We start from the raw sequence: 26,243 nt of genomic DNA on the forward strand, positions 1-26,243 counted from the left end.
CGGGAGTACTCAGGCGGAGTTCGAGGGTGGGGCGGCGTTGCTATGTTGGCAGAGTCGATCGTGGTTGCCGCAAAGTGCAGAAGTGCTGCGTCCGTTCCAGCTTCCGCAGGGGGTGGCGCGGCGGCGAGTGAGTCCGTCACGGCTACTTGAAACCTGCCCCAGTCGATGCCATCAAGTGAGATGCCTCGCCTGGGCTGTTGCGGGGCGTCTAAGTCTATATCGAAAACCACTCGGACACGGGCAGGGAAGATTGTCGGACTGTACGGCTCCACCAAAAAGCGCATGGTGGCGTTCTGCTACCCAGAGCAGGCAGCGGCCAGCGGCATTGGTGATCCTGGAGTTCCAGGAGACATGTTTACTATTGGAGTCCCCGGCGACGAACACCTGAACCCTCAAGGAGAGCAGAGCATCGATGTCAGCAGGGTCCAGTGGACGAGACGGCGACCGATAGGCAGCAAGGCCGAGGTGTGGACCTCGACACCAGTGGCCTCCAGGGTTGCCAGTGGTGGAAGTTGTATCACATGATGACGAATGCCATTGCGGACGTAAACGGCTGTCCCACCACCCGCCGTCAGTCGATCGGTGCGATAGCTGGAGTAGTTGGCCGTCCTGAAGTCGACCCCAGGCTTCAGGTGGGTTTCATTGATAAGGCAGACATCGACGGCTTCATCTCGAAGAAATTGGTGAAGTTCACCAGCTTGAGTGCGGACGCCGTTGGCATTCCACGCGACGACCGTGAGCTCTCTAACGCTGCCCATGGTGCAGCTGGTGAGTGTTGACAGCGGTCGGGGCAGGAGAGGACATCGGCACTGCAGCGGTGAGTTGCTGCGACAGGACTTCAATCAATTTCGTAGCACTGGTCACCAAGGCAGTGAGCTGTGCGACGAGGTTGGCCCGATCAGCGGTGGAGGCAGCCGGTGCGGCCCTGTCGCTGGAAGGGGGAGGCGTGGCTGACTCGCTTGGAGAGTCCACCTGGGGCTCCTCGATTGACGGTGCTGAGCGCTGGGTACCCACGGGGCGCTGACCCCCGCGCAGGCGATTGGCGGGGCGCGGTCCGGCCGACGTCCCGGGAGAGGCAGTACCCGGGTCCGCCACTAGCAGCTGTGGTGGAGGCGCAGGAGCCTCGGGTATCGGCACGGCATCGGACGCGGCAGGAGCAGGAGCAGCCGACGCAGCCGGGACGGCGGAGGGCGCCCCTGACGTTGCCGCCGCGAAAGAGACGCCAGGCCGTCTCACTGCTGGCTTCTTCAGACGCGGCGCTGGTGTTTGGCCACGTTGGCGAGCGATGGCACGCTTACACACCTCACACCCACGATAGCTGGCTACGTGAGCACCGCCACAGAGTGCACATGTCGGCTTCTCGGTGGGCGGACGGGGGCACGCACTTCCTGCGTGGGGGCCGGCGCATTTAACACATCTATCCGGCATAAAGCAGTGTCGCGCGACGTGATTGATTCCCTGGCAGCGAAAGCACTGCACAGGGCCTCTCCTGGAGCGAAGATCTTCGGTCTGAACCGGAACGTCGGCGACCCGCGTCAATTGGTTGAGTTTGCGGTTCTCCACGGTGTCGGGGCAGACGACCAGGAAGAGCGGCATATCTTCGCGCGATTTAGGCGACTTCATCTTCACGACTGCCCGTATGTAGAAGCCCAGGTCAGCGAGTTCTCGATGCAGGTGATTGGCTTCCATGTTGAATGGGAGGTCCCGGATGACAATCTTCAAGACTTTGTCAGGTGCGGAAGCGTGGGTATAGAACGGGATTCCACGCTCAGACGCCTCCTGAGTGACCTGGCGATAGTCGTCAGCAGTTCGGAGTGTGACCCTGTACAGGTCTCGTCCGGCAGGCTTGACGGTATACACGGCCGTTGTCCAGCTGCGCAACAACTTCTGCAGTTCCCCATAGGGCGGCCGAAACTGGAGGACCACCGGCGGAAGATGGGAGTCTTTCTTCGGCGCAGGATCGCGTGGCAGCTGGTCCGGCGCGTCAGCGAGCGCATCGAATGAGCTGGCGACGGCAGTTGGAAGTGTCGTCGATAACTGCATGCGTCTTGCAGTGCGCCGGGCTGGGACAAAACCATCAGCGTCAGGGGCGAAATCTTACTTGGCCCTCTTCTCGATCGGCGAGCTGCGAACAGCGGACGTCACGGCTGTTGCCCTCCTCTTCTGTTTCCCACTTCGTCCGCGTGGCTGAGGTGCGGTGGAGCTCTCATCTTCAGAATCGGGGAGCGGAACAGACAGCGTTGTCTTCAAAGTTTCCAGAGCTGTGTCCATCAAATCCATAGCCATAGCACTGGTCGTCATAACTGGGGGGCCAGATGGAGCCGCCGACGGCGCAAGTGCGGCCGGACGTCGATTTGCCACACCCTTCGCGTCGTTAGCAAGCGCAGGTACGTCCTTCTCGCGGCTGCACATCTCAGCGACTGTGTGCGTACTGTGTCACAACCGCGCCCGCCATGTGCTGCTACTGAGTTTTTTACCCCTCCCTGGTGCTCCCACGGACGTCCGCACCCAGCTCGTCCACCATCTGTGGTCGTGCCAGTTGTCTGGGGCCGGACCCGCTTGTGGCGTTCTGTTCGTGGTCCGCGCCCGCTTGGCGCTACTCCTGAGGTGTTGTCACTTCCTGGTGCTCCGCCGGACGTCCGCGCCCGCCTAGTCCTCCATCTGCAGTTGTGGCAGCTATCTGAGGCCCGTCCCGCGTCGCGGGCTCTGTTCGCGGCGGGCGCGGACTGCAAAGAGAGCACCCAGCGCGCACTGGGCATAAATACTGGACAAGATCCTCCAACATGGCAGTCTCAGGTGTCACCTGAAGAAGGCAACGAGTTACGTGGCCTAAATATTTTGCCAGAGAGACACAAACATTCGGCAGTAGACCCGATTATTCAACATGTCAAGGTTTTAAGGCCTACTGCTAAAATACATATATCGATTTTTTTTCAAAGCAAATGACTACAATCATGGCTGAACGCCTTACACGCCAGGAAAGGCAATTCTATAAGAAAATTTACAAACCTGCTGTAAAACAGTAAATACAAGCAAAGGTAAATTAAAAGAAACCAGCAACTGATCACCAAATGGGTGAAATAAGATGACTGTAACCTTGTAACACAACCCTTACACTGCTAGATTTATTCTAGAAGGCGACCAGAATTATTACCTAGACATACATAACCTCTAATCTCAGTGTTATAAGGTATGGTAATAAATAATACAATAATAAAAGACAAGGACCAGTCACATATGGTGCTCCAGGAATCGACCTCTGAGAAGGGCCAGCAACAAACACTTTCGCGGGCGATGAGATAGGCAGCCAAGAGTTGCATTCACTTCACAAGACGGTAACTAAGACTTTCGGCGGTCTAACGAATGACTAATGATAGTCTTGCTGAAGCTACCTGGTGTCCACTAAACCAAATGCAAGACTTGAACAACACGCCAAAGACGGAACTGGTGGAAAGCACTATGCTTCCTACTGTGCTTAGGGGGCCCAGAATGAGAAAGGAATCACTACCATCACAGTAGAAGAATCGCGAACGGCCTACAATCAATATATCTATCAAAACTACATGCTTTACCGGGCACTGCCGTTACATAATCTACCTCCAGGGAAGGTAACTGGGGTGCTAGCAGCCACCAGGCAGGAAAAATACCTCTTGTTGAACTTAACAAAAGGTAACAAGCTGAATGCAGTAAATAGTAATAAGAAGTCGAGGAAAGATAATCAGATCCACTTTCCCCAAACACTCCACTCGCTGCTCTTCGCCTCGGTGACACTACGAGCAACAACACAAACCCAAGTCACTGGAGAATCACGAGATGTCACAATGGTGGAGGTTTCTCTACTAGAATTGAAATGCACTCATCTTAGAGCCTGCAGGATCCAGCTTACGACGAGGTCTTGCTCCCTCGAGACCACAGCCCTGCCATCCGGCAGTCCATGCGCGCTGCCGGCGGTCCCGGTGTGTTCTCGCACTTTGTGGACCTGGCTCCTCCTGAGTCCCCAGCCGTACTCCGCCACTCACACGACAGGGAAAAACAACGACGTGGCCTCAAACATAGGGCAACAGTTACTACATATCGATAACCTCCGCTGCTGCCACTATGTGGACAGGAAACGCTTGGGAAACGAGTGGCTCCAGTCAAGACGAGAGGACAAACAACCGCAACCATGTCAACTAAAGGATACGGTCTGGCCTCCAACAGAGGGCGGAAACCTACAAACAGCACCAACCCGAGCTGCAGCACGGCTCTGTGGCTAACTACATTCATGCTGTGGTGAGGACAAACATGCTAACACTCCTCCAATCGTCCACCTATTTAGTTATCCGTGTGTACTGATTTTATATCTCTCTCCTGTGAGTTTCGATGCATGTGAACGAAGGCTATTTAGATTAATTACACAATGGAATTCTTAAAACAGTATCTTAGAAGGTGGCTTCGTCACTAATAAGTGCCACCCTGGAGGAGATGTTTAGAGTACAAAGTATTAAAAAAAAATTAACTGTTGCCCCAATAAGAACACCCTGCACCACGAACTTATCCAGTGGATACTTCCAATCAATGTGAGGTTAATCAAATATTGAGTCTCGTGTCCTGCTGACACGGACCAAGTACTTTCTCCTGTCAATGGCACTCTCAAGATCTTCTAGAACAAATTTCCTTTCCCCTCGCTCCATACGCATTTGGAAACGTCCACATTAAAAATCGCGGGAAAGAGGCTGGTGGACGTGGCTCCGTGCTAACGGTTTGTGGCGCCGGACAGCTGCCCGACACATTCCAGGAGGTTTTTGCACTCCCTAAAAAATTTGCCGGCCATCATTGTAAACCGCCTGCCTTCAGATTCCGTTCTCCCGCATCTTGGTGAAATCCGGTGCCATCGGCGTCTCCGCGCCGGCGACCACTCGCTAACAACAGCCTCGCCACTGCTGCATCTCCAGACAATCTCTGGTGTGGCGTGCCGCCACAGAAAGAGCCTTTGTGCGCCCAGCCGTCGGTTGACTGCCCTTGGTCTTCCCTGTTCGAACGCTTGTGGATGCACTGCGGCCGAAGTGCCTTTGTCCTGTTTGTTTCTCCAGTGAGCTTTTCACGGTATCGCTACATGTAAGACCGATCACCCAGCAGCAAGTGAGAAGCAATTAGTTGCACCAAGGTGTGCTTCTCTATGTCAGTCATATCCTGTATTCGTAATAAAACTACCCTGCTCCTATCAAACGATATCAAATCCAAATCTAATTCCATGATCTTGCGTGCAGTGTAAGATGCAAAATCTTGCCGCTGTGCAACGATAGTTCCTTTTCTACCATTCTGTCACAACTCCATGAGGACCCACATTACATCACTGATTCTATGCAGCCGACTGGCACATCCACTCAATTTTTATTGCAAAGACTTAATCTTGCTGTAAAGGGCCACATGACCATCTGGTGCTACTTCTACACCACCTCTAGCTCTCCAAAGTGACCATTGGGGCTTTTCAGGTAATCATTAATATCTACATCTACTTCTACATGGCTACTCTGCAAATCACACATAAGTCCCTGTGCAGAAGGCTCATCCAAACACTTTCACACCAATTCTCTATTATCCCACTCTCGAACAGCTCATGGAAGAAACGAACACCTATATCTTTCTGTGTGATGTCTAATTTCCCTTATTTTACTATGATGATAGTTTCTGCCCTTATAGGTCGGCATCAACAAAATATTTTCGCAATCTTTCTGATCGAAATTTCGAAACAAGATCCCACCGCAAAGAAAAACGCCTTAATCGTAGTGATTTCAAGTCCAAATCCTGTATCATGTCCTTGACACTGTCTCCCCTATTTCTCGATAGTACAAAACGTGGTTCCCTTCTTTGAACTTGCTCCATATATCCCAGTAGTGTAGTTCACATCTACCGGGAAGTAAATAACGGTTGAATCATTCGAACTTTACGTGCAAATGAAACATCTATATTTTTTATTTACAATACTCCAAAAGAGGACGAATAGGCATAGTGTAAGGCAGTCTCTAAAGTAGATCTGTTGCATCTCCTAAGTGTTCTCCCAATAAAACCCACTCTTTGGTTCGCCTTTCCCACCATATTTTCCATGCGTTTTTCTCGAAAGTAAGTTGTACGTAATTGTAAGTCCAAGGTTTTTAGTTGAATTAACGAGCTTTAGATTTGACTGATCTACCGTGGAACCGAAGTTTAACGGGTTCCTTTTAGCGCTTATCTGAATGACTTCACAATTTTCATTATTTATGGTCAATGCCAATTATCGCTCCATACAAATATCTTTTCTAAATCATTGTAGTTATTTCTAAATACTTTACTAGACGATAAAGAACGTAAAACGGCTGCTTAGGTTGTATCCTAAATCGTTTATATAAATAAGGAACAACAGAGGCTTGAATGAAATTTTCACTCTGCAGCGGAGTGTGCGCTGATATTAAACTTCGCGCAGAAGAGCTTCTGTGAAGTTTGGAAGGTAGGAGACGAAGTACTGGTAGAATTGAAGCTGTGAGGAGGAGTCGTGAGTCGTGCTTGGGTAGCTCAGTTGGTAGAGCACTTGCCCGCGAAAGGCAGAGGTCCCGAGTTCGAGTCTCGGTCCGGCACGCAGTTTTAATATGCCAGGAAGTTTCAGCAGAGGCCTATAACACAGCCTTAGCGAACGCCATAAATCACTTTTGTTTTACTCAATGACATTCCGTCAGTTTCTACAGAGTGTGACCTCTCTGTCAGGAAATCGCGAATCCAATCGCAAAACAGACGATATTTCATCAGCACAAAATATGTTTACAAGCCGCTTGTGAGGCACGGTGTCAAAGGCCTTCCGGAAATGCAGAAATACGGAATCAATTTGAAATCCATTGTCGATAGCACTCAACACTTCATGTAAGTAAACAGCTAGTTGTGTTGCACAAGAACGATGTTTTCTAAATTCATGTTGACTGAGTGCCGCTAGACTGTTTTCTTCGAAGTAATTTACAACGTTCGAACACAATATATGTTCAAAAATCATACAGCAAATCAACGTTAATAATATGAGTCTGTAATTCAGTGGATTACTCATATTTCTTGTATATTGGTGTGACTTAAGCAACTTCCCATTCTTAGAGTACGGATCTTTGTCCAGCGAGCGGTTGTATATGATCGTTAAGTATAGAGCTATTGCGTCAGCATAATCTGAAAGGAACCTAACTGGTATATTATCTGGACCGGAAGACTTGCTTTTATCAAGTGTTTTAAGTTTCTTCACTACTCCCAGGATATCTATTTCTAAGTAACTCATATTGGAAGCTGTTCTTAATTAGAAACCTCGAATATTTACTTCGTCTTCCTTGGTAAAGGGTTACGAGAAGGCTGTGTTTAGTAACGATGCTTTGGTAGTAATGTCGTAGATAGTATTTTCATTGCTACCACGGATAGAAGGCACTGATTGTGTCCTACAGCTAATATAATTTACATACGACTAGAAACTCTTTGGATTTTCTGCCAGGTTGCGAGACAAAGGTTCGTTGTGGAAATTGTTATAAGCATTTCACTTTGAGGTCCGCTCTAAATTTCGAGCTTCTGTAAAAGGTCGCCAATCTTGCGGGTTTTGCGTTCGTTTGGGTTTGGCATGCATTTCTCGTTGTTTCTGCAGGAGTATTCCTACCTGTTTTGAGTACCATGAGGGATCAGCTCCATCTTTTGTTAATTTATTTGGTATAGATCTTTCACATGCTGTCAATACTATTTCTTTGATTTCAAGACACATCGTTTTTACACTTACATTGTTAATTTGAAAGGAGTGGAGATTCTCTCAGGAAAGCCTAAAGCGAATTTTTATCTGCTTCTCTGAATAGATATATTATTCGTTTATTTCTGGTGAATTTGGTAGTTTCGGTATGCAGTCTCGCTACGAGAATCCCGTATTCACCCATCCCTGCATCCGTTTTCATGCTCGTTATTAGCTCAGGATTCTCCAACCCCCTCCCCAGTCGGATCTAACATTCCTTATTTCGGTAGTCACACCCCACCTCATCCCCTTCACCCACAGTTCAATGCAGTCTCCTCTTGGCGCTTACCAAATTTGCGTGTTTCGTTCCTGCAATTGTAGCGTCAGTTTTTGAGAACAATACATGATAGAGCCTAATGAAATTCAAGGGTGTTCGAGGTTCTTTAAACAGCGTGTGGCGTGCTCTGGAACGTATTTATTTTCTTTGTTTTCCTGACTTGGTGACGACTGAACATAGTAACACAACGTTTTACAACGCTTCGTTCATGGACGCAAAGTCTTCTACCAAGTTCCCAATTGTAGTTTTCACCTACATTCATTTATAGTGACTTGTTTTGTGACACGTAATGTACCTTTGTACAATTATTTAAACAAAATGGTATTTGTAAACTTCCCTATTGGATTGTTTGTAAATAAATAAATACCTTTCAGACTCATTTAATGTAAAGAGACGAGATAAAAATTACGAAAGGTATACTTAACTATCACAATTCCGTCTTCACAGTTACTTCCTTGGGCGTCGTGGGAGAGGGTGCTCACAAAAATCCCTCACTTGTAGCAAATCTCCAGAAATGTCTTAGTTTAGCCAGTGAGCCCGCAGAGGGTGGCGTAAGGGGCTCCCTTTATGACTGGCCGTGCTTTTCTGTCTTAGCGAGCCGTCGTGTACGATTGTAGAATTTATTCTACCCGTTTTGCCGAGAGGCTTTCAAAGTTTATGCCCCTCTCAGAAGCAGTACCAGAGCCGTCGAGTTCTTTGCAAAGTACAATTCCATCTCTTGTGACTGTTAGTGACAACGCGGGAAGCTTTATTATCCGGATTAACATTCGAAAAGAATGCCATTATGAAGTACTTATTTACTAAACACGATAAACTGATAATATCGACACAATTATTAATGATTAAATGAAAACTAACAATTTCCTCAGAGCATGGTGTTGTGATAGAATTAGATCAGAAGGCATCCTATTGGCGACCGGCGACTATAGCGGGCATCCTACAGCTAGTACTTACGCTCGTGATAGTTCGTAACCGGTCGAGTATTTTCTTTAGTTTAAACCTTATTCGTTTATTTATTAATATGTTCTATTTCTGCCGTTGTAATATTGTTGAAACAACGTACTTACGACCTGTAGCCTTCTCCTAATCTCTGTATCGGAAAATGCGACTTTTGTTAGCAAGATTACTTACGTCGCGCTAGAATAATTGTTCTTTTCCTAGTATCTCGCTGCTGACGTAACTGGCGTTTAGCCACAGCGCCTCACTTCATCATCCACTGATAACGCCACATGGTCCGTCGGCTCCTTCAGCCAGCGTGGGAAGAAAAATCTTACTCCCGACTGTGCGTTCTGCAGTACGACTGTACTCACTGAACTCTTCATATATGCAGACGCGATGCATATTTGTAAAACTGGAAGATAAGGAAATAAAATGTGGCTTGAACGGAAGGGGTACCTTACATGCTGCCCGAAACTAAAATAAAAACACAACATATATAGAATTTTCTCTTAATCAATCATAACTAAACCGTTACGGAGGCAATAAGAATTGCTCTGATCAAACAGTAGGTGGGCTGTTCACACACTGAGAAGGTGTTCACCCAGTGACAAAATATGAAATGGTGCAGTCGGCCAAGAAACAGGAACCGAGTTGGCTATGGCCTTTTCGAGGAAATCATCCTGACATTGAACTTCCTCATTTTGAGAAGGAAAGATCTGTTTTACCTGCTAAAAGCATTCAAAAACTTAGATCGTATAAAATATTTCTTTATTTAAGACAACCGGCTTCGACAGACTTTGCTGTCATCTTCAGATCTCAAAATTCTTTTTGTTGTGAAAGGTATTCATTTTACGTTTATCCAAAAGACAATTTGGCGTTAGGTCCAAGGTAAAATGAATAAGTTTCACAACTAAAAGATTTTTAAGACCTGAAGATGACAGCAGAAGTCCGTAGAAATCGGATGTCTTATATACAGAAATATTTTACGCGATTTTCACTGTTGAATGCTTCTAGCATCCTGGCATTCGCATCAAGTGAGCACGTGGCAGCTGAATCTGGGTCGCTGGAAGTCGCTTTGTACCCGGTTCCTCCAGACTTCAAGTCCAGCTCTTAACCAACATACTTTGCTGTGTAGTAGACTGAAAAACTCATTAAAAACTGTTCGAGACACGCTTTGAGTTGTGCGCTGGAGCCCACTGCGTTTGTAGGTGCATTAAACGGGCGAAAACTTCGCTTTCTGATACCTCCCGCCACAAAACACGTTCCCTTCTCAGTGTTTAATCGCCCAGCAGCCTCATCCCACCCTGCCAGACGAGCAATGAGGGCGTGCGGCGGCAGGCGGCCGCGTGGTCCATTGTGGGCCTCTTAATGGATTTCCGATTGTGTCCCGCAGATTGTCCTCACAAGTGTCATCACGAGAAACTGCTTCGTCATAATTATACAGTTGCGAGCAAAACGTCGCCGTTCAGTTTTCTTTATTTTGCTTCTGAATGCCTCTCATGTGCCGGCTGGGAAGAAAATAACTAGTGCCGTCTAGGAAAACCCAGACGCCAATAGTAAAGTATCCTGCATAGTCGTCTAAAGATGAACTAAGGTGTAGCAATAGGTGTATCTTTTTATTTATTTATATATGTGTTTACTCGTCAAGTTCCGTAGGACCAAATTGGGAAGAGCAAATCTCCAAGGTCATGGAACATGTCAGTACATGAAATTACATCATAAACAGAATAACATTTAAAAATAAATGTTCATGAACCTTAAAAAAGACAGTCCATAAGTTTAAGTAAACTCTATTATCATCATCATTTAAGACAGCGTTCAGTCTGGAGCATAGTCCCCCTTATAAAATTCCTCCATGATCCCCTATTCAGTGCTAACATTTGTGCCTCTTCTGATGTTAAGCCTATTACTTCAAAATCATTCTTAACCGAATCCAGGTACCTTCTCCTTGGTCTACCCCGACTCCTCCTACCCTCTACTGCTGAACTCATGAGTCTCTTGGGTAACCTTGCTTCTCCCATGCGTGTAACATGACCCCACCATCTAAGCCTGTTCGCCCTGACTGCTACATCTATAGAGTTCATTCCCAGTTTTTCTTTGATTTCCTCATTGTGGACACCCTCCTGCCATTGTTCCCATCTACTAGTACCTGAAATCATCCTAGCTACTTCACATATCCGTAACCTCAACCTTATTGATAAAGTAACCTGAATCCACCCAGCTTTCGCTCCCACACAACAAAGTTGGTCGAAAGATTGAACGGTGCACAGATAACTTAGTCTTGGTACTGACTTCCTTCTTGCAGAAGAGAGTAGATCATAGCCTAGCACCCACTGCATTAGCTTTGCTACACCTCGCTTCCAGTTCTTTCACTATGTTGCCATCCTGTGAGAATATGCATGCTAAGTACTTGAAACCGTCCACCTGTTCTAACTTTGTTCCTCTTATTTGGCACTCAGTCCGTTTATATCTCTTTCCCACTGCCATTACTTTCGTTTTGGAGATGTTAATCTTCATACCATAGTCTTTACATTTCTGATCTAGCTCTGAAATATTACTTTGCAATCGAATCTGCCATCACAACTAAGTCATCTGCATATGAGACACTGCTTATTTTGTGTTCACTTGTCTTAATCTCACCCAGCCAGTTTATTGTTTTCAACATATGATCCATAAATAATATGAACAACAGTGAAGACAGGTTGCAGCCTTGTCTTACCCCCGAAACTACTCTGAACCATGAACTCAATTTACCGTCAACTCTAGCTGCTGCCTGACTATCCATGTAAAGACCTTTAATTGCTTGCAAAATTTTGCCCCCTATTCCATAATCTCGTAGAACAGACAATAACTTCCTCCTAGGAACCCGGTCATATACCTTTATAGATCTATAAAGCATAGATACAATTCCCTGTTCCACTCATAAAACTTCTCCATTATTTGCCGTAAGCTAAAGATCTGGTCCTGACAACCTCTAAGAGGCCTAAACCCACACTGATTTTCATCCAATTTGTCCTCAACTAATACTCGCACTTTCCTTTCAACAATACCGGAGAAGATTTCACCCACAACGCTGATTAAAGATATACCTCTGTAGTTGTTACAATTTTTTCTGTTTCCATGTTTAAAGATTGGTGTGATTACTGCTTTTGTCCAGTCTGATGGAACCTGTCCCGACTCCCAGGCCATTTCAGTTACCCTGTGTAGCCATTTAAGACCTGACATTACCCTGTATTTCATGAGTTCCGACTGAATTTCATCCACCCCAGCCGCTTTATTGCACTGCAATCTATTGACCATTTTCTCCACTTCCTCAAATGTGATCTTATTTCCATCATCATTCCTATCCCATTGTACATCGAAATCTGAAACATTACTCATCGCATTTTCACCTACATTGAGCAACTCTTCAAAATATTCCCTCCATCTGCCCAAGGCATCAACAGGATTCACCAGAAATTTTCCTGGCCTGTCCATAATACTTGTCATTTCCTTCTTACCTCCCTTTCGAAGACTGTTAATTACACTCCATAATGGTTTTCCAGCAGCTTGACCCAAAGTTTCCAAGCTGTTTCCAAAGTCTTCCCAAGATTCATTCTTGGGTGCTGCAATTATCTGTTTGGCTTTGTTTCTTTTTTCAACGTACCTTTATCTGTCTACCTGAGTTCTAGTATGTAGCCATTTTTGATACGCCATCTGTTTCCTTTTACACACTGCCTTGACTCTGTCATTCCACCAAGTTGTTTGCTTCATCCTACCTTTACACACTACTTTTCCAAGAAATTCTTTAGCCACTTCTAGTACTGTGTCCCTGTACCTTGTCCATTCCTTTTCCAATGACTGTAATTGCCTACATTCAACTAACTGGTACCTTTCTGAGATCACTGTTATGTACTTGTGCCTGATTTCCTTATCCTGAAGTTTCTCCACTCTTATCCTCCTACATATGGACCTGGCCTGCTGCACTTTCGGCCTCACAATACCAATTTCACTGCAGATTAAATAATGATCAGTGTCATCAAAGAATCCTCTGAATACACGTGTGTCCCTCACAGCCTTCCTGAATTCCTGATCTGTTATTATGTAGTCAATGACAGATCTGGTTCTCCTGCCTTCCCAAGTATACCGGTGAATCTTCTTATGTTTAAAAAATTAGTTTGTGATTACTAAGCAAATACTGGCACAGAAACCCAAGAGTTTTTCCCGTTCCTGTTGGCCTCCATATCCTCTCCAAATTTACCCATAACCTTTTCGTACCCTTCTGTTCGATTTCCAGTCCTAGCATTAAAATCACCCATGAGCAGAACACTGTCCTTGTCCTTTATTCTAACAACTATGACACTGGGTGCGTCATAAAAACTATCCATCTTATCTTGATCTATCCCATCACAATGCGAATATACTGACACAATCCTACTTTTCTTGTTAGACACTGTCAAATCTATCCACATCAGTCGTTCGTTTACGTATCTTACTGCAACTACGCTGGATTCCATTTCTTTCCTACACTCCATTGTGCTATTCCTGCTTTGACTCCTGACAGGTAAACCTTGTATTCTCCCATTTCCTTTTCTTTCTCACCCCTTACCAGAATGTCACTAACAGCTAAAACGTCCAGCCCCATCTTACTTGCAGCCTCTGCCAGCTCTACCTTCTTCCCAGAATAGCCCCCATTGATATTAATAGCTCCCCATCTCATTACCCTTTGTTTGCCAAGTCGTATCTTAGGAGTCCCTGGTTTGTCAGTTAGAAGTGGGACTTCGTCACCTCCAAAGGTCCGAGGCATTTTGCTCTGATTGTTGCCAGCATCATATTTAAAGTACCAGGGAAGCAGGTTGCTAGCCTTACTTGCCCTGAGTCCCATTGAGTTTTACCCCTAACGGTTGAGGGACTAACCGGTGGATTTGGTAGTCTTTGCCGTATGAGCACAAAGGTGACCACGACTCAGAATATGTCTAAGATGCTCAGCCTTATTCCAAAGTAACTGGTATCCCGACTGCTGGGACCACTTACTTGGCCACTCATACTTTGCCCGTGGTTCATGAACTAGGACATGGCTACAGGAACCCACACCATGAACCACATGAACATGAACAACCATGAACTCTATCAGCAAAACAATAAAAATCAGTTTAATTTTTCAAGGAACTCCTCGACAGAATAGAAGGAGTGGTCCATGAGGGAACTCTTCAGTTTCGATTTGAAAGCGCATGGATTACTGCTAAGATTTTTTAATTAAAGTTGCAGGTTATTGAAAATGGATGCAGCAGTAAACTGCACACATTTTTACACAAGAGTTAAGGACGCCCGATCCAATGCAGGTTTGATTTCTGCCAAGTATTAACCGATTGAAAGTTGCTTATTCTTGGGAATAAACTAATATTGGTAACAAGAAACGACAATAAGGAATATACGTATTGAGAGGCCAATTTCAAAACACCCAGACTCGTGAACAGAGGTCGACAAGAGGTTCGTGAACTAGCACCACATATTGCCCGAACCAAAAATATCCTTTTGGAATGGGAAGAGTTACCCCAAAATATAATACCATACGACAGTAGCTGATGAAAATAAGCAAAGTAGACTAATTTTCGTGTCGAACGATCACTCACTTCAGATACGGTTCGAATAGCAAAAATGTTAGTATTAAGTCTTTCAACAATATCCTGAACATGGGCTTTCCACGACAGCTTACTATCTATCTGAACACCTAGAAATTTGAACTGTTCAGTTTCACTAATCATATGCCCGTTCTGTGAAATTAAAATGTCAAGTTTCGTTGAATTGTGTGTTAGAAACTGTAAAAACTGAGTCTTACTGTGATTTAGCATTAGTTTATTTTCTACAAGCCATCAACTGAGGTCATGCACTGCACTATTTGAAACCGAGCCAATGTTCCACACAACGTCCTTTACTGCCAAGCTACTGTCATCAGCAAACAGAAATATTTTAAGAGTTACCCGTAATACTAGAGAGCATATAATTTATATAAATAAGGAACAGGAGTGGCTCCAACACTGATCTCTGGGGCACCCCCCGCTTCGCAGTGCCCCACACAGACCCCACACCACAGCCGTTATCAACATTGTGAATAATGACCTTTTGCTGCCTGTTGCTAAAGTAATAGGTGAACCAATTGTGAACTACTCCCCGTATTCCGTTATGGTCCAACTTCTGGAGCAATATTTTGTGATCAAAACATTAGTTTTAGTTAAATCAAAAAATATGCTAAGCGTTTGAAACCTTTTGTTTAACCCATCCAGTGCCTCACAGAGAAAAGAGAATATAGCATTTTCAGTTGTTAAACGACTTGTAAAGCCGAACTCTACATTTGATAGCAAATCGTGTGATATAAAAGGATCACTTATTCTTACATACATAGCCTTTTCAATAACTTTTACAAACACTGATGGCATAGAAATAGGTCTAAAATTATCTACATTATCCCTTTCTCCCTTTTCATAAAGCGACTTTACTACTGAGTACTTTAATTGTTCAGGAAACTAACCATTCCTTAAGGTAAATTACAAATATGGCTAAATACAGGGCTAACATGTGCAGCACAGTACTTTAATATTCTGCTAGACACTCCATCATAACCATGGGAGTGCTTGGTCTTCAGTGATTTAATTATGGACTCGATCTCCCTCTTGTCTGTATCACAGAGGAGTATTTCAGACATCAATCTCGGAAAGGCATTTTCCAAGAAAGTTATTTGATTTCCTGTAGAAACTAAATTTTTATTTAATTCACCGGCAATGCTCAAAAAATGCTGTACATGTATCTGATTTATCAGTAACAGAAATATATTTTCTGCGCACTGACTTTATATTGTCGACCTTGTGCTGCTGACCTGACACTTCCTTCACAACAGACCAAATGGTTTTAATTTTATCCTGTGAGTTAACTATTCTATTTGTATACCACATACTCTTTGCCTTCCTGATAACATTTTTAATTACCTTACAATACTGCTACTGGGGCTACTGTAGGTTGATTGTGACTAATTCTAACATTTTGACATAATTCCCATTTTGTTCTACATGATATCCTTATCCCACTAGTCAGCCACCCGGGCTGCCCGTTAGTGCTAGTACCCCATTTAGAATGTTCTAATGGAAAGCAACTTGCTATAAAACATCCACGCTTCTTAAATTTACACATGTTCTGTCAGAGATACCTACGTAGTAAAAACTGGATTTCCATTACGAAACGCACATTGAAACGCAACATTTATTTTCCGACATATACTAGTACTCACGTTCGCAACAACTTCAAGTTGGTTTAATGAAAGTTCGCTTTTGCCCATATCGCTGTAGTGACATTTGCTTCCATCATAACAGTTTTTAGACTGGGGCTTTAAGAGTAAATCACTATGACAGGGGAATGACATGTATATTAAAAGCAACTGGAATTTTTCAGAGGAATTTGTCATTAAAACTTTTTTCTCGGTGATGTTCTTATTTGACTCACTGCACGAATTTCCAGCAACGATACTTGATGCACCTTTCGATAACTGCTGGCAAGCGCTGGTTGGTCCAATGAGGCTACCTTTCATACCATTGTCAGTACTCTCCAGTGTACATGTCTGCTCCTAGCGAGCAAGTGTTATTCACATGCATGTGATCTGGTCCACAAACACACACACACACACACACACACAGAGAGAGAGAGAGAGAGAGAGAGAGAGAGAGAGAGAGAAAGAGAGAGAGAGAGAGAGAGAGAGAGAGAATTACTATCTTCAAGGTAGAGGGCTGAGAGAGGTGTACTGAAGTTATTACACAGTTGTTATATCTCCACTTCCTTCTCCCCTCAAATGCTAGTTCCACAGGTAATTTTAGTCTGCTTCTAAAACCTTAACACAGCAGTCACAGCTCCCAACCCCAACAACCAATTTTACTTCTATTCTTAAACCTGTCCTCTTACTACTGTTGCACAATCCTCATCTCAAAATGACACCCCCTTTCCTAAATTATTTTGGCATGTGTGTTTTTCCTTTATGGCATGTTTACTGTGTTTGTTCTTCATTAGTCAACTTCCACGTTTCAACATCAGAATAAGCTCACTTATTTACATATGTGGTGTCAGTTCCTTCAGGAATGTCCGAAAGAACAGACACCATACACATAAATAACTGAGATGAGATGGTCAATGATATTTTCAGTGCAAATTCACGGCAGTCTCGAGTTCTTATGGCCATGAGTAATGAGGATAATGGGCAAGGGGCAATACATTGGTAGTGTGCGAATAAGTTAAGAGTTTGGGTCCGACGGGAGGCATGCTAGGGTAGTCCATGCAGCTGCAATGACCAGTGTGTCAGGATGGTTCAGTGGTCAGCGCATCTGCCTAGCAAGCAGGAGACATGGGTTCAAATTTTCAACTTTGCCCATTGATTTCAATCAATGCCAGCTCGCAGCCAAGGTCTGTAACTCCATTGTGTCTTACACTCAGTTAGTCCAAGTACCAAATGACGAGCAAAATCTGGCTTTTACTACCACCTAAAAATCAAGAATCAAATATAAATTAAGACTTCGCAATTCGATGTAATTCATGTTCTTTTCCACACATCTTATTCTATTTAGATTTATTACATTTGCACTTCTCCAGCATTTCTGTGTGCAGCGCCGTCACGAAAACGGCCTGCATACCCTAATGTTTGACAATTGTTACACGTAGTGTGATAGAAAGGACTTGTTGATTTGGTATGGGTCTCAGCTCGATGCAGGCACGGTAGGAAGAGAAGGTGGAGTCTTTGTTTTCACGGCTTTCGCCGCTGCTACATGGCTGCCGTGGCTCGGGATAAATACGATGTTTCCATAACAGCGTGAAAAGATGTGACAGGACGTAGAGAATACTCCACTCAACAATTTAAGGTAGGGAACCTAGGATCGGAGAAGCCAGCTTAAGGAGATCGGAAATAAACTTGTCTACCGCATTGTCTAGCATTACTGTTTCCAGCTCATTTATAACTAACGTGTGTACACGTTTACACGTACTGTGCTGTTAATTTGCATGTAAGAGGGCTATTCGGAAAGTAAGGAACGATAGGTCGCGAAATGGAAACTATAGTGAAAATCAAAAGTGTTTTATTTGCAACGGTTAGCTACACCTTCCAGCTACTTCTCTTCAAAATCGCTGCTCAGACTTAGACATCTGTCGTAGCGTTGTACCAACTTTTCGATTCCCTCGTTATAGGAGACAGCCGCCAGTGCTTTTCGACAATTGTCTGCTCTGGACTGCAGCTCATTGTCTATGTCAAAATATTGGCTTCATAGCCAGCGGTTCATTTGAGCACAGATGAACCTTTGGGGTAGCCAGTTACGGGCTCAATTGTGGGTGATAAAACACTTCCCATCGAAATCACTGGAGGAGCATCTTCATTGCCCCTGCAGAGTCGGCCGAGTATCGTCGTATAGAACGAACTGCATGACAGTTATACTATGTGGATTGCATAGCTTCAGGCGAAATCCTTCGCTAGGCCCTCATATTTGGCGGGAGACGCTAATTTCGAGCCATCATTACGTTCTCACTGTGAGCTGAGAACTGAAAAGAGCGACATGATGCTACCGATGGGCGTACTAGACACAGTGCCAAACGCATCTGTGAAAAGCTTCATCAGATTTTCACTGTATTTTCCATTTCGCTACCGATCGTTCCTTACTTTCCGAATAACCCTCGTACATTCTCTATTTCCTGAAAGGAAACAAGGAGGACAAGGCCTGATTACCAGGTAGTCATGATGGAGGTTTTGTTTACTTTATTTTGTTCGCTTTGCTTGTCCATAAGGTGGCTGTGTTGTATCGTATTTAATTTTCCTAAGACAGAACGTGCTAAGAATTAACGACAGACCCATTCATTACTCATTGCTACTCACGGACGTACAGTACAATACGGTGGAGCAGTACCGGTACAGTATACTTTCATGGTCGCGTCAGAGTGCGTCAGAAACTCGTTCGCCGATGTCATGTTTGCAGTGAACTTGATGGCCGTCAGCTTCAGCACATTTTGTAAGATACAACACAATTGGTATGTTCATCGTGTGAATGATGGTATTTGCAGTTAACTCTAACTAACGTAAATAAAAAATACACAGTAATATGACTTTATTCCTATTATCTCCTTAATTTGACTTCTACAATCCCACGTTCCCTACCTCAAATTGTTCAGTAGAGCATCCTCTATTTCCTGCTAAATTTTTGAACGCTGTTGTGGAAACAATCCGTAGGTGGCAATACCTGATGGCACGATGCCTGCTGTCGAAAATAATGTTTTGCTTGATACGACTCTGCGGAGGAGGAAGCGGGTAACGAACGCTGGACAGGAGATGCGATATGGCCGAAATACACTAAAGCGCCAGAGAAACTGGTATAGGCATGCGTATTCAAATACAGAGATATGTAAACAGGCATGATATGGCGCTGACATCTGCGACGTCTATATAAGACAACAAGTGTCTGACACAGTTGTTACATCGCTTTCTGCTGCTGCAGTGGCAGGTTATCAAGTTGTAAGTGAGTTTGAATGTGATGTTACAGTCGGCGGACGATCGATGGGACGTAGCATCTCCGAGGTAGCGATGAAGTGAAGATTTTCTAGTAAGACCATTCCACGCATGTACCGTGAATATCATAAATCCGGTAAAACAACAGATCTCCGATATCGCTGCGCCTGGAAAAAGATCCTGCAAGAACGTGGCCAAGGACGAATGAAGAGAATCGTTCTCCCTGACAGAAGTGCAACGCTTCGGCAAAATGCTGTAGGTTTCAAGGCCGGCCATCAACAAGTGCCAGCATGTGAAACATTCAACGGAACATCATCGATATAGGCCTTGATGACTGCACGACATAAAGTTTTACGCCTCGCCTGGGCTCGTCAACACCGACATTGGGCTGTTAATGGCCGGAAACATGTTGCCTGGTCTGAAGAACCACGTTGCAGATTGTGTGGAGCGGATGGACATGTACGGGTATGGAGACAACCTCATGAATCGTTGGAACTTGCTTGTCAGCAGGGGGCTGTTCAAGCTGGTCAAGGCTCTGTAATGGTGTGGGACGTGTACAGTTCAAGTGATATGGGACCCCTGATAGCTCTTGATATGACTCTCACAGGTGACACATACGTAAGCATCCTGTCTGATCACCTGCATCCATTCATATCCATTGTGCATTCCGACGGACTTGGGAAATTCCAGCAGGAGAACGCAACACACCACCCGTTCAGAATTGCTACAGAGTGGCTCCAGGAACAGTCTTCTCAGTTTAAACATTTCAGCTCTCCTCCAAACTCCCCAGACTTGGACATTATTGAGAGATGCCTTGCAACGTGCTGTTCAGAAGAGATCTCCACACCCTCGTACCCTTACGGATTTATGGACAGCCCTGCATAATTCATAGTGTCAATTCACTCCAGCACAATCTCAGACAAGTCCATTCCACGAAGTGTTGCGGCATTTCTGTGTGTTCGCGGGGGCCATACACGATATTAGACAGGTGTACCAGTTTCTTTGACTCCTCAGTGTATAAGTGCTGTGTGGTTCTTTGGATATGTGCGAAAGATCAGTGAACCGTGATTTATTTTCAAACAATATTCTTAAGAATTTATTTTATTCACTAGCGATTCATCAAGAACATTAACACATTTAATCAATCTATGTAAACATGGAAGTAGTTTCCAGGGAGTAACTGATGAAATCATAACGAAATTCCTTTTAACAAATGGGAATTTTATTCACTTTAATAGTGTATAAAAGCATTTTTTAAAAGAAACAGATTTAAAATTATAATCAGAAAGCACCCTCCAAACATCAAAGTTACAATTTTTTCAGAGGCAGAAAGAAACAAGTTTTGACTGTATGAGCTTTCGGGCAGAGAACCTTGCCGCTCCCTTTTGATACGGCCGTAGTTACGACCGCTCACAACAGCCTCTGAAAGACTACACTGGTGCAAATCTGCAACACGCGCTAAGAGTTTTAATAATTTACACAAGCACACTAACTATGTAACCCCGTATGAGGGATGGAAATGGTACAAAACACTAACAATTAAAAGATTAACCTTGCCACCGAAGGTGCAACTTAGTCTTACGGTGAAACGGTGGCAACTTTATATACTAAAACGATCATTTAAACAAAAGCCCATGAAATGCAATCTTATATAAAATTCTACAGGGATGGCCAAACAAGTTGAGATGCTCTACAGTACACAGATACTGCCTCTCATGACGATAGGCAAGATCGAAATATGTATCAGGAATTAGGCCGTTACATTCCAAACAATAAATTCGTTAACACACCAAATCCGACAAACATGACAGAGGCAGCAACTAACGTACGGTATATTGATAGGGAGATTACCGAACAACCCGAACCGCACGTTGCTCTGACTCGCCCCTACTCCACAAGGGAAAAACGGACCACCAAATTTATAAACAACCACCAACCCGCGGGTGGGCAAACGGAGAAGAATGGTGGGACGACCCCAAAGCAAAACGGCTGGTGACCTCACGAAGAAAACAAGTAGAATATAACAAGAGTAAATCAGACAACATATCACCAGTAACTTAACTTCTAGTAAACTGCCATTTCTCGAGAAGACCTGGCGCAGCACTCCCAAATCGCTCTCCCGAACCGTCCGCTGCCAGCCGCTTCAACAGATGCAGGAAGGCGCGCCGATCTCCCTCTCAAGGCGTCGCAGCTCGCCTCGGCCAGCTCGATGCCGTGGTTTCGCTCCTGTTGCTCTCGTGTGAACCGCGAAGCCACTACCCCTTTCTATACGGCGCTGCCCACTGAACTCACGTGGTGACCTCACATGCGCCGGCGCTCAAGGCAGACACGTCATCCCGTGTTTCAGTCCGCGACCGACCAACTGATCGATCCAACCGCCAATGACCATTGCCTGAGCAAAGTCGAGCAGACTGGCGGCCTAACGCGCAGACTCAGATGCAGGAAATAAGCCCCGACCGGGAGACCACTCTCTGAGTTCTCTTACTGGCGAAGTGGGAAGACTCTCATTTTGCCGCCGGCTTTAAAGGGTCGATCCGAACGACAGACATACTAGCACTCCGAACGACAGACAGAAACTAACTGCCTAACAAATGCGGACGAGAGACAGACTAGTAAGCTGGGGACGAGAGACTGACCCATACTGACTAACTGGCGAACTCATAGCGCCCCTTAAATGCACGTGAACAGGCAACCTTTCCCCTTTCCCACCAGAGGAAGACACCAAAGCTGCGATTGCCACAGCGGCGACACCGCCAGAAACGGAGGGCGAAAGCTTCACACTACGCGCTGCGGTGCGCAATTTTTACCACTGCTCAATCAGACACCACATATATAAATAATTAAGGTGATATGGCCAATGATGTGTTCAGTGCAAATGCACACCAGGCCCAAACTCTTACGGGAATCGACGAAAAGTCGTGAGTAATTTGGGTATTCGGCAAGGGGCACTGTATCAGTACTGTGTGGATAAGTTGATAATTTGGGTCCGGCAGTAGACGTACAAGGGTAGTCTGTGTAGTTTTGACCACTGTATCCGGATGGCTCAATGGTCAGCGCAACTGCGTAGTAAGCAGGAGAGACAGGCTCAGATTTTTAGTTTTCTCCATTGAATTCTCTCACTTCCCACTTGCAGCCAAGGTCCGTAATTCCTTTAACTCAGTTAGTCCCAGTAACAATTCTCCAACCAAGTTCGTGTTTTTATTACCATCTACAACTCAAAAACTAAGTGTAAATTAAGGCTTGCCAGTTCGATGTAATTCATGTTCTTTTCTATGTATCGTACCCTATTTACATTTGTTACATTTGCCATTCTCCAGCATGTCTGTGTGTACAGTAGTCACGAAAACGGCCTGTATACCCTAATGTTTGGGAATTGTGCACGTCGTATGGTAGAAATGTGTTAGTGATTTGGTAGGGTCTGAAAACACTGTAAGCACGATGTATACGTAGGAAAACGAGGTGGTGTCTTTGTCTTCACGGGCATTCACCGCTGCGGCATCTGGTGGCACGATGCCTGGTGTGGATAGTAACTTTTTGCTTGATACGATTCTGATGAAGAGGAAGTGGGTAACGAGCATTGTGTAGGAGGTCCTATACAATTTAATTGGAAGAGTAGGGATGAGAAAGGATCAGAAAGGGAAGGTGAGCCGTGGCGGAACTGGCGCCAGTAGTATCTCTGACATGAGTACGATCGATTTCGTAGTGCAGAGGTTTGGCTTTGGGCTTTGGCTGGCTCGAGATATAAGAGAGTGCCTACCGCGAGTAGGGGAGAGGACACAATTCCAGCGCTTCCCCCTCCCGAATGAGGAACTTTGCAGTGACATCTACCCTTCCTTCCAACTATAACCTGGCCTTGTTCCCCACTCCCACCCCAGGGCCCCCTTTTTCCTCTCCACTCCTTCTCCCAGAGCGGATTTTCCTCCTTCCCCTCCTCCCCCCTGAGACCCTGCACCCCATACTTGCCTCTTTCCTTCCCACATCCCTCCCTACCTGGCCCTCTCCAGTGCGCCCCCTGCCTATCTCCCCCCTCTCTTCCCCTCCCTCCCTCCTTCTCTCCCTTCTTCCGGTCTCCCTCATCTCCTTGCACCTGGCAGACCCTCCGTTTTCATCATCGTCATTGTGCCACGTAAGTGTTGTGTTTAGTGCTGTTTCTCCTGTGCGTCAAGAGGTGTGCTTTTAATTGTGTACTTCCTTGAGGTTCGCCATCAGTGTTTGTTATGTACTACGCCATCTGTCGATACTTTTTATGCCCCAGTCATAGTGTGCCTTGTGTTCTTTTAATTGTTGCAGTATGTGGCTTTTTGTGTGTGCTACTTTTAAACAGTTTTTCATCTCCATTTTACAGTCACCCCTTTTTTAGATCTATGTTCACCATATTATCTCCTTTGCATCTTCGCAAAGTCGCCCCAGCAACTAGACACCCACTTAAGTGCGCTAATTATTAAGAGCGCTTAGTTAACTGTGATTGTGATCGCTCGTACTGTAAGACGTTGTACAACGTATGATGTTATGCTTCTTCGATTTCATTTCATGCCTCCTGCTAAGCGTGTGCTCTGCTTCCGCGTAATATTGATGTATTTGCAGAAGTGTGTCACTAAGTTCTAGTGAGTGCCGGTTCCCGTGAGCCAGATCATTTCCCTCTCTTAGTGATTGTTTATCCAGTAGTGTTTCACTTAAAGGAAGTACTTCCTTAAAAAAATAGTTGTTGTTTAGCCTTGGTTATATAGAGTTAATTTTCTGATCAATCTTAAATGTTAAGGTTAAGAAAGGTTTTCTGCCTATTGTTGTCGGGTGTGGTCTGTGTTTCAGTGAGCTGAGGCAGCAGGCAACTGAAGCACAGGGGTTCCCTTTAGATAACAAGTTTGGCTTACAGGCGGTGGACTTCGCCTGAGTTCGGGAGTCCCTCATCGGTAGTGTTTGCTTGGTTCACATTTTGGTGGCCTACTTGACGTGGGGTTGCAAACGGAGCCACGTGTTGGTTTGAAGTTAAGTATTACTTCTCTCAGTCTGTTCCACCATTTGTGGTTAAACTTCGGCCTTACAGCCTTGGGCCTTACTTCTGTTATTAAACACTTATCATTTTACAAGGCAGTAACTTTCAATGCCCTTAAAGTCCATCTTACAAGTCAACGGGCATTTGAATAATTTCGGGGTCGCTCTGTAACATTAACCAAGTTATAAATGTGTTTTAAGTATTCGTGTTGAAGTTGAGGCTGTGCGTCAAATGATATTTTACATGTAATGTAAGGTTTTAATTGAAAGAGTCTTAAATCATGTGGTTTAACTACAATTGTTTGTTAAAGCTATGGTTAAATTGAGCCTCAGTGGCTTCTGTAAGTTTTGGTGGATAATCGTGAGTAACATGTGATGTTAATTGAAAGGGTTTTAAATAATGTCTCTTAACTAGAGTTGTTGGTTAAAGTAATGGTTAAATTCAATCTCAGTGACTTCTGCCAGTTTTGGTGGGAAATCGCGGGCTACAAGTAATGTTAATTGAAAGGGTCTTAAATAATGTGTCTTAACTAAAATTATTTGTTAAAGTTATTTATTAACTTGCTTATGATTTATGTAATAAATGTCTCTTAAATAATCTCGTCCGAGTGGCACCTGTCAAATTGTATCTGAGATTGTTTTGGGTAGTTAATAAATCCACTAGAATTGAAATGTTCACTTTATTGGGTCAGCCCTTCCACCCCTTTAGATTTAAAGGTTAAACAAAACAGCTGTTAAGTGACGGCGTTCCAGAAGAGATTAGTGATAGCAGCTACATCATGAGTTTGTGCGGCAACAGCGTCGAAGAGTGAACACGTGTGCCGGATTGGGATTCAAACCGGAATCTCCTGCTTACTAGGTAGGTGCGTTATCCACTGCGCCACCCGAGACACAGTGTCAGTGGCAGCTGCGCAGAGTATCTCGACACCCCTCAAGGCCAACCCACCGAGCGCCAGATATCCTCAATCCCTGCCCATTTCCTCCATGACCACTACTCTGAGATTCCCCCAGGAGGTCGAACGTACTTGTGCATCCGCTCTGAAGGAGGAGGATCATTGCCCATCTAGGCGAATCATTTATATGAATGCGTGGTGTCCGTTCCTTCAGACATTCATATAGGTGCTATATGTGCGGAATATCTCAGTGTCTGTACAAGAAATGACAAACGCTTTCCATATTTGCCGGTCAGCTACCTCGAATACTTCGAGATGAAGCCAGAGCCAAGGGAAGTATGAGCCCCATTCTTGCTTAGCCTCATCGCATGATGCTTGAGCTGGGGGCGAGACATGATACACCTGAGACCAATAACGACTGCTGATGCTGATGCTGCTGCTGTTGTCGCAGCACCAGTTGTTTCTCATGACATTCGTCTTGCTGTTTCAGCAGCAGTTGACAGGTGTTCTCAGACCTCTTAGTGCACGGACAACTGACTACCACAGCAACCAGGAGACGTTAGAGAAAGTACGAGCAGCTTCGCTACGAGACGCCGGAAACCAGGCATGCAGGAACAACCAGCTGCGGTGACACATCATGGGACAACCAATTTGGTGGTTCGAAACCAACTATGTGTGGGTTCTCCTTTTAGCAACGGGAGAGTGGCCAGGCTGTTGTGAGTTGTTTTCAGAAAATTACGTTAAGAGTGTGGTGTCAACGTTAGACACCACGCTAGAGGTTGCGATAACCGTTAGCGGTCCAGCACTTGCAACCTCTCCGGACTCGCTGGCACTTGCAGCGCGGCCCTATGGCACGGACAGAGACTGGCAGATCTCACCAGC

General features: G+C 45.0%; 1 protein-coding gene and 1 non-coding gene across 2 annotated transcripts in view; one reads left to right on the forward strand and one right to left on the reverse strand.

The window, feature by feature from the left end:
• Positions 1-2,596: 2,596 nt before the first annotated feature.
• Positions 2,597-26,243, reverse strand: part of LOC126334848 (uncharacterized) — a 167,230-nt gene continuing 143,583 nt past the window's right edge. The window contains exon 4 of the mRNA XM_049997559.1: positions 2,597-2,726. Coding sequence (XP_049853516.1) covers positions 2,597-2,726 — 130 coding nt within the window. The remainder of the gene's footprint in view (positions 2,727-26,243) is intronic.
• Positions 6,521-6,597, forward strand: Trnas-cga (transfer RNA serine (anticodon CGA)). Its single transcript has one exon. It is a non-coding gene; the product is annotated as a tRNA-Ser (tRNA).

The sequence above is a fragment of the Schistocerca gregaria genome, chromosome 1 (genome assembly GCF_023897955.1).
Source record: "Schistocerca gregaria isolate iqSchGreg1 chromosome 1, iqSchGreg1.2, whole genome shotgun sequence".
Lineage (NCBI taxonomy): Eukaryota > Metazoa > Arthropoda > Insecta > Orthoptera > Acrididae > Schistocerca > Schistocerca gregaria.